We start from the raw sequence: 9,763 nt of genomic DNA on the forward strand, positions 1-9,763 counted from the left end.
CATTCACTGCTTAATTGTAGAAAATACAGTAATATTCACAACAAACGATTGTTTCATGTGTCTGTCACACTCATCTTCCCTGTATATGCGTGTTCGTCTGTGCTTCCTGCCACACTGATGTGACCCTCTTAGCTGTGTCTTGTCATGTTCACATCTTCTCTGTGGTTGTACTCCATACCCTCCTCTTCCCCTCCTCCTGCACCACCTCCACTTTCTATTCTCACAGAACCAGCGTTTTTTTCTGACAGTACCTCTCCTTTTCACCCTTCCTGTACATCTTTAGTCTTCGCCTGTATTGTACGTACTCTCAGTCAGAATTTGGACATTTACCACGTTCACCCTTATCAAACCCAAACCCTGTATGTTCGTCTCCTCAGGTCCGTTTTGTGAACAGTACCTGGGTGTTTGGGAGGACCATGTGTCACATCAGCCGCTTTGTGCAGTACTGCTCCCTGCACGTCTCCACTCTAACGTTGACGGCCATTGCTCTGGATAGACGTCAGGTTTGTCAAAAAAAGATATGGCCACAAACTGATGAAATATTTGATTAGTCAATGGTCCATAAAATGGCAGTCCATAAACAGGCCTATACTATATCCTAAGTAAACTGGAACAGAAGTAGTGAGTCAAAGTGAGTCAGGTGAGAACTAACAAACTAACTGGTGTCACTGTTCTTTAAGACCCTGGGGCCATTTTAATTTTGAATATTACTGACAAAAATGTCACTTTATGTAACCATCTCCCTCTCTCTCTCTATATATATATATATGTCTGTCTGTTTTATCTATCTATCTATGCTGTGCTCTAAGATTCTGACTGTCAGTCTTATCAACCTCTAAAATATCATCAAGGACAATAGAGATCACTACCAGACTGCAATAAATACACAGAGACATTAGATAGGAGCTCAGGTGGCTGTAGTAATAATTGGATTACTTTGTTTCTGTATAGACTCAGAGCCTTAATAATTATTTTTTTTCAATGATGACCTCCTTCAGGTCCGGTTCACCTCAAGTGCTGTTCTCTGAAAATAGGCTCTGAACTAAATTTCATTGACACAGGATTTTTATACTGCTGAACACACACTATGTCTTTATTGTACTGGCAAAGAGTGCTCTTCATTTGGTGAGAGCATACATATTTGATTGCTCTATAGCTGTTTTTGTACAGTAAGAGACCAGTATTTTTAACACATACTTTCAATGAGTTCATATAAGGTAATTTTCAAGTTTTTCTCTTGGTGTAAAGTCTTAATTTAGTATTTCCATTTGTATAGATGAAAAAAAATCCCAGCATAATAAATTAAAAAACCTTAATGTAACGTGTTGCTTGGAACTAAAACAGATTTCTTAAATACTCCCGCTTAATAAAAAGAAAACATTCCAAACCGCCATCAAATTTTGTTCTATCACGCACCCTCTAGTGGCAGCTCACCTCACAACACATTGGGAGTCCCTATATTATATTATATTATATTATATTATATTATATTATATTATATTATATTATATTATATTATATTATATTATATTATATTATATTATATTATAAATAACAATATTGGTCGAAATAATAATAGAATAAATAAAAGTCTAACTGAAAAAAATATTATTAACACTTATCATGCAGTTTTATGTTAGCTTCTTTCAACACACTTTTTGAGAGCAGAATAACATTTTCACATCAGGTGCCAGACTTTAATTGCTAAAGTAGATGAAAAAGAGTTAAATTATTTTTTGGTTATTACGAATAACCAATTATGTTTGGTTTATAGTTGATTAGTTAATTAGATTCATCCAATTAAAAAAAAAAGGATATGGAAGAGCGCTTTTTGTGGAATTTGAAAAATGAATGCCAAATGAATGCCAAATGACAAATGTTTTCATATGCTTTGCTCTTCTGGAAAAAGTCTGTGTCACCAATTGCAGAGTCTCTCACATTCACTGATGTATTCACTTCAAGGATGTACTGTATTTAATAGGTGTGAAGAGAAAAGGATCTGAAAGTCTTTAGAGATAAGCTGCATGGACACCAGTGAGCCGGGCGTATTGTTCAACATCTACTGAATAAGAACTCCATCCATTTACTTTCTTTCCATAGCCACACTGTGGTCATGCAGCAGCATGCAGAAGCACGACAGAGAACAGCAGATACATGTACATGCGTACCGTGAGAGATCATAAGGTGTACCATGCGAAATGATCCAATTTCACATAATTGGTCTGAAAACTATTATTTATTTACTGCTGATAATTTGCCTTCACAAAGTCTATGCCAGTGTTTCCCAACCTTTTTTGAGCCACCAAACAAAAATCTCACAAAAAGTATATATAATGAAATATAATATAATACTATTCTAGATTAAATTTACTAAAAAAAAAAACTCCTGTTTAGTTGAAGACAATGCTAATATACTGGCAGGAATTTAAGACACTTCAACAGCTCAGATATTCTTTTCTTAATTTTAATAACCATCTGCTGCCACCTAGTGGAAGAGGATTTCATTGCACTTCTCGACAAAGAAAAAAAATTGCAATAAATACTAGTTTTGGGTCATTCGTTCGTGGCACACCTAATGATCTTCCACAGTGGTTGGGAATCACTGGTCTATGCGACAATAACAGACTTACATGTTTTTCCACCATGTGGCAGCATAGGGATATGAAGCCTAATACTGAAAAACAGCTCTCAAACATAGCTGTTGAATAAGATCTTCATGCGCATCTTTCTTCAATTCCTGCTAGTTTATCAGTGTTGTGTGTTATTTGAGGTGTGATATAATGCACGTGACATTAGAGACTCTGGGGATGCAACACCACAGCCCTAGGAGAGCACATGTATTGAGACATTTGACCCCCACATCCATCAGAGTGGTCAAGCCCTGATGAAAGGTCTGCTAATAGAGGTGTTTAGAAGCTTAGAGAAAGAGAGGGGGAGGGCCAAATGCAGTCACCACACATACACAGTATTTAGTTATTAGACAGACTAACAACTTTATACCCCGGCTGCTCCCTTTAGGTTTGCCACAGTATATCGATTGCCCTCATCTCACTTTTGCCCCCATACTTTTACATCAACGACTTCCAGCTTCTACACTGTTGTAGAAGCCTCTATCTGGTAGAGCTGTTTTTCTGGGCTGCTGTGAACAAAACACACTTAGGGCCTGAAATAGAGGCACATGGAGCGAGGCACTTAATGAGGTACAAAAATTAGTCATTAGCAATATTGTAAGTAGTGGAACAACATAAAAGCATTAACTAACTAAATACGTCTTAGTTTCATTCTGTACCAAAGCCATGGCAGTGTGTGTTCACAACAATATTTTTAAAGGTATTATGTATGTATTTACAGTATGTAACTATGTGTAAATATACTATATGCATGCATATATACAGTACATGTATGTATATATATGTTGTTTACATGTATGACTGAGAGTCAGTCATTTCTAGTACTTCTATTTCTATTGTTATTTTTAATCAAAAATCATCAATTTTCCATGGTTTAAAATTTCTCCCAATCTTTTGTAAACTTTAAAAAAAAATCAAATATAAATACCAAAGAAATCATTTCAGATACTCAAGAAAAGAAACTAAATTTCCCCAGTCTGAAAACTGACAACTCTGAGAGTGAAACATTGGTGGTGAATTTGAATTAGGCTGTGGCTAGTGTGGTCCAATGTGAGCACAGTAAGTAGTAATCCAGTGAGAAAAACATGAATAACAGATAGTATATTGGAAACTCAGTACACACACACATACACAAATAGACATTTTTTGTTATTTATTTTGTAAAAATTAAGCTATTGTACTGAAACTTAAGGTTCATTTTTACATTTCTAAAAGAAAATATTAATTAAATGAAAGATTTTAATAATATCCATGCATGTTTAGATAACCTTATGCTAAACACAGGTTTAGAATGTTACATTTTGATATACATTTTTGCCTGGAATTGATCTGTTTTTGTGAGTAATTTATTTAAAAAAAATAGAATATGAATTAAGTACCAATGTATTTAATTTATGTTTTTTGAGAAATGTATCTGAATGAGTACATTCTCTCTTGGTACTTGGTACTCTCTATGTACTGTGTCCAATTCATTATTTCTTTCAAATGTTGGCCCATGCTCTTCTTCTAAGCTGATCTGTTCATTCCAGGTGATTCTACATCCTTTGAGACCTCGCATGTCCACAGCTCAAGGTCGTGTTTGGATTGTTGTTATTTGGATAATGGCCACATGCTTCTCCCTCCCACATGCGATCTACCAAAAACTCCTAACCTTCACCTACAGGTGCTGTGTGAATTATTTTTTGTGCTAATTTTTCTTTGTGTGGTAGTGTTGATTTAAGAGAAAGAAATAAATGTAAAATCAAAAACTACGTGTCAGAATGAGAGGAAAGCTTTGCTTGCAAATTAGTTTTGCTATGTGGTGTAAGAAAAAAGTAATTATTTGAGTTTTTACAATGCAAAACAAACACACATCTCCTGAACAGGGAAATGCAAATGTATTAGCGCACATTCTGGCCGTCTTTAAACATTTTAGTCCTATATAAACCAAATGTGTTTTCCAGTTACTGTACACCACCAGTCTTTGGATTCTTTTGAACAGCGCAGAACTTTTTTTTTTTGCTCAGTTCAATAAATTGAGTCACATTTTTGTACACAGATGTTTGAACACTAACAAAACCTTCACTGGTTGTTTTCATATCAAGGACAGTTTGGTATTTTTAGCTGCAAATATCACTGCAGTGATAGGTTGAAGGCTTAAGCTCCAAAACGGTCTCTGCCCCCAAACAGATTATTACCCTTGTGTTTTTCTCATATTTGTGGAAGCTTTTTGTGTTATTGATATGAAATGTTGTCCATTTCAATCTTAGCACTTTTTCTTTTTACTAAACTGCAGAGTTAAAGTTCAAATTTAAAATGCAGTAAAAAAAACAAACAAACAAACTACAAAGTTCATACAAGTAGCAGATCAGCTCCTGGCACAGAAATTTGCCATTGACCTGGTGCAGCCATGAGTTCCGGACCAGATTATCTGACCAGTTTGTTTCTTCTGTGTTCTGTTGACCAGCAAAGAGAAAGAGCGCAGTCTCTGTGTCCCAGACTTCCCAGAGCCATCTGACGTCTACTGGCAGTACATTGACCTCCTAACCTTTGTATTACTCTACATGCTACCTCTGCTCATCATCACCACCTCCTACACCACAGTGTCGTGCCGTCTTTGGCGCCACAATGCCATCGGTGATACAACAACAGCCCAGCACGCCACCCAGAGAAGAAAACGTCGGCGGACTTTTGCAATGCTGCTGCTGGTGGTCGGGGTGTTTGCAGTCTGTTGGTTCCCCCTCAACTGCTACGTGGTGCTGCTCTCCAGCCAGGCAATCGAATCATCCAACGCCCTCTACTTCTGCTTTCACTGGCTGGCCATGAGCTCCACCTGCTACAATCCCTTCATCTACTGCTGCCTGAACCCAACATTTCGCCAGGAGCTGCAGCTACTCTTTGACATGTGCAGGAGGCAGAGGAGTGCGGTTGGGTTGGAACCAGAGCCCCGCCCCGCAGCGGTTTGCACTCCCCGTCACCGAACCGCCTGGCCTGATGACCAGGATTCATCCAGGCAGAGGCGAGATTTACCGCACCAGGACCAGGTCTTTTCACAACAGAGTAACGTTGGTCCTAGTCAGTCCCGCAACCTTAAAGATACACATGTTCTGTTCACAGCCAGGCAGGCACTCACAGGCAGAACAGACATCCTGTCAGTGGAGCCAATCGTGGCCGTGAGCTAACTACTAACACTCAAATCTACCATGCAGTGATGGGGCATATATCAGTATTTGATATTGTACGACTCGTTCTAATATTTCATCACTGTTCAAACATAAAAGAGCATAGTTGACAGTGTAGTGTGACTGGATTAACAGTGATGGGAGAAGCCAATTGAAAAGGAACAGTACTGACATCCTGTTACAGCAAAGCAGCCACTGTGGATCTATACTGTATTTCCTCTCCACAGGAAGGAAGGAGGAAAGTCATTGTGCCACAGCACACAACCAAATGTGACCTCTGCTATGAACCCATCACCGAATTAAACAGTGGACACCAACAGACTGCAAACATCGCCGTGCTTTGTTGTGCAATTCTTCGTCTTTGAACAACTGCTGTACAAATCTGTCTGACTGAAGGGTTTCTTCTATGATTACGTTCCTGGATCTTTAGACAGCAATTTAAAAGGTCTCAGTCAGAGATAGACACTGAGGTAACATCACCACAGTGGGAGAAAAATTACATTTTACCCAAATGTGTCAGCAAAGTTTAGTAAGTCTAGATAAAAAGTATTTTTTATCAACCTCATTTATTATAAACATTTCGATGATTCTGGTTCCATCACAGTTGTCTTTTGAATGAAACATATCAGGCCCAAAACAAGGAGCACAGGTTTAACACGTCGTTGAGAATTTGCACTTTCTCTTTGCAAGTGTGGGCTGAAACAGTGTTAGTTGTACCTGTGATTGAAGAACATGAGCCACAGCCAGAAAGATGAGCCACTGGATTTACGTTACATCACTTTACATTACATCACAGTGTGTGTAAAAAAAAAAAAAAAAAATTTAGAATGCCGTGGGGTTTCAATTTGCAGGTAGACACAACAAATAAACTACCAAATGCTGGGCAGTCCTGCCAAAAGTAGAACAACTTCGTAGTACCAATGCGGATTACTTTAAAATTGTGTCTTTAAAATGGTCAGACTGCATGGTTGAAATGTGATGGAAATATTTTGCTTTTATGAGATGTAACCACAACGAGGTTAGACATTGATTTTAGTTTTTTTTACTCACTGTATCTAAGTTACCAGAAATATTGACAGCAGCAACAGGTTTTCTTTAAAACCTGATGCTGAAAAGTTGTTTATTTCTAGATTATTTATTTAACATTCCAGTGAGAGCATCTACAGTCTTGGAGTCTTGGAGATTGATTCAACAAAACATGAGGTTCTTACAACTCTATATAAATTCAGACCTAAAGAAAAAAAGGACGAACTGAACATGTTCAGGTTTAAGAAAAAGATTGGTGACTGGGCATTTTGACCTTGATATGAAATATAGGTTTTTTATATTACATCTTTTTAGCATTTAAGACAGAAATTAGATGTGGAGATGATAGATTGTGAAATGAAAATGATGTGAGGTTTGTTGTTTTTTTTAAAGAAATCTTGTATGAGCAAATTTTAGCACCGTGTCTATTATTCTAAGAAAGTAGCTGCACTCTCAGATACTGTGTGTGAAGGACGGACAGATTAAAAAGAAGGTATTTTCAGAGCTTTTCTGCAGCCACTTTCTACCTTCACAGTGATAAAGTAAAGAATGGAACAAGACAGTTTATTTACCTCCCATTGAAAATATTAAAAATATTAAAAACTCCAGCTCCCACTCTCAGTAAGGCTCTAATCCACTCTCAGATGGAAGTTTCTTGTCCTTTTGGTTTAATCGGTATAATCTTCACATATAGCAAAATCATGTGCTAATTTCACAGACCTAATGAAACATATAGTATGCACATACGTAAAATTTCTGTTGGGAACAGGAAAAAATCAATTCTTGTTCATTTAAACCTTATGAAAATTTGTAAAACATTTATATTCAGATAGCAGACCTTTGTTAATGTAACTTAAAGGATGATCTCAATAAAAACATCACAAGAGCTGCAGGAAACTAATCACTTCTACCAGCTTCACACAGAAACATAATTACGTCCTGAAAGAAGCTCCTACTGAGTGAATGAAAAACACATGGATCAATGAAGGACGGTGGTCAATAGTTGAGGGTCTTAGAGGATGGGTAAAAATATCTATGGCCATAATGAGATGTTAACAAAGTACTGCCGCTCTGAGACTTCTACATTGAGGAGTTATTACTGTGAATAATGCACCGTCTGTTGCCAGGAAACCTAATCCTGCCCTGTTCTTCTAAGTGTGGCTGAACTTTGATAATACCTAAAAGTATTCTATTTATGCACATTAAAATTAGCCACTATAAGACATGGGTCTTTTAATGGCTAATTTTAATATACTGTTTTTTTTTTGTTTTTTTTACAACCCAACAAAGATATAGCAGTTTCACTGGTCTACTTGCTGATACCAAGTACTGTCAATGGAACATCATAAGGTCCGGTTCTAATAAATTTAAAATGAACTGAACACTAATGCTTTAATGGCACAGCTATGTGGTCAGTAACACAAAAGCATTAAAGTCAAACCACCGACCACACTTCAAGGCTATATCAGTTCAAATGGACCCAAAGGACCCTTCAAACTGACACCGTTGTCATAGAAACATGACAGTATGGGTAAAATTAATAAAACCCATATAACCATATAAAATACATAAATATAATGAAACTATAGGAAGAGAAATATATGTGTAAATACAGTATATGTGTTTTTGTATCTGTTAAGATTTTTATGGTGACAGTACGGTGGTTTTTCTCGCAGCTTGTTTCAAAGACCCTGTCTGCGCCCTATTGGTTACCAATGGTTGGGGTTTCAGGATTTCTTAAATGATGAGCTGAATGACCCAATAAGTAAGCGATAACAGTGTTTGTCTCAGTCTGCTCGTTTAACTAAATATTTTTGTTCAGTAAAGAAAGGAAACAAAGCATAAAAATGTGCTTTAAATGCTGTATGTTGCCTGTGAATTAAAAACATACTGTATCTTATTTTAATAATGTTAAAGAAAATAAAAATTCTTGTAATTAAAGATATGGTTGTTTTAATTTAGGCTGGTAAAATAATAACCTGTACACATTCAGGGTTGTCGTGCCATGTCGTCAGTTGAGATGGTTTATCTGTGCTGTTCAATGGTTTATCGTTATTTTTGTTTCTTCAACTTTGTGTCATGTTCACTGTGTAAAGAGCAACTATGTGTTTTTCTTCTGATGTCTTTTGACAATTAAAGCTGTTGATCCAAAACTGTCTGCTGATCATCACTTCAAACACAGTCGACTAATGTTCTCTACAGTATATGTAGTGTATTTCTGTAGGGCTGGCTCAGGGAGTCATCCTACAACTGTACTGTGCTTCCTATACACAAAGATGAGCCTTATCCAAGGGTAAAAAAAATAATTTTAACCGATTTTAAGATTAGAAATATAACAATGATTTTTTTTAACAAGATAATACCTACCATCACAATTAATATGAAAACACTTTCTGACTCAAAGGCAAAGACTAAATTAAATTCTATTTGAATTTAGTCTAACCCAGTCATGGGAAAACTATGGTTTGAATTGTGATTTTACTTCTGCCTTTTCTGCAATGCTCACATTTTCCCTATAGATAGTTGTTTATTCTAGCATTTACCCTTTATGCATGACTTTTACATGTCATTTATCTAAGTTCACACGAACGCCCTGTCAAATTTTAGAACCCATTACGGTGAGTCAAAAAGTTTCCTCACACCTGGTCTAACCACTTTGTAGTTGAATGCTCTATTTCAGTGTGGTGAAGGATTCTTTTCTTTTTCTCCTACATTCCTTTGCACCTTTACACCCCATGTACTTTATTTTGATTTCGAAAGAGAAGTCATTATCTTTCAAAATCATGTCTTTGTCAATTGTTACCACAGAACGAACTGACATTTCTGTTTCAGCATATTCCTGGCCTTGCACTATTATTATGTTGGCAGAATTTCTCACATTCTTGCTTTATTTGTTGTTTTCTTGCACCTAACTCCTCCAAAGTGACAGTTACATAAAAGCAGTGT

At 36.7% G+C, this 9,763-nt stretch overlaps 1 protein-coding gene across 1 annotated transcript in view; it reads left to right on the top strand.

Annotated features, from left to right (window-relative positions):
• Positions 1-9,312, top strand: part of gpr83 (G protein-coupled receptor 83) — a 12,115-nt gene extending 2,803 nt beyond the window's left edge. The window contains exons 2-4 of the mRNA XM_025058476.1: positions 378-503; positions 4,160-4,293; positions 5,077-9,312. Coding sequence (XP_024914244.1) covers positions 378-503; positions 4,160-4,293; positions 5,077-5,791 — 975 coding nt within the window. The 3' untranslated portion in view covers positions 5,792-9,312. The remainder of the gene's footprint in view (positions 1-377; positions 504-4,159; positions 4,294-5,076) is intronic.
• Positions 9,313-9,763: the final 451 nt, after the last annotated feature.

The sequence above is a fragment of the Cynoglossus semilaevis genome, chromosome 9 (genome assembly GCF_000523025.1).
Source record: "Cynoglossus semilaevis isolate Cse_v1.0 chromosome 9, Cse_v1.0, whole genome shotgun sequence".
Taxonomy (NCBI): Eukaryota; Metazoa; Chordata; class Actinopteri; order Pleuronectiformes; family Cynoglossidae; genus Cynoglossus; species Cynoglossus semilaevis.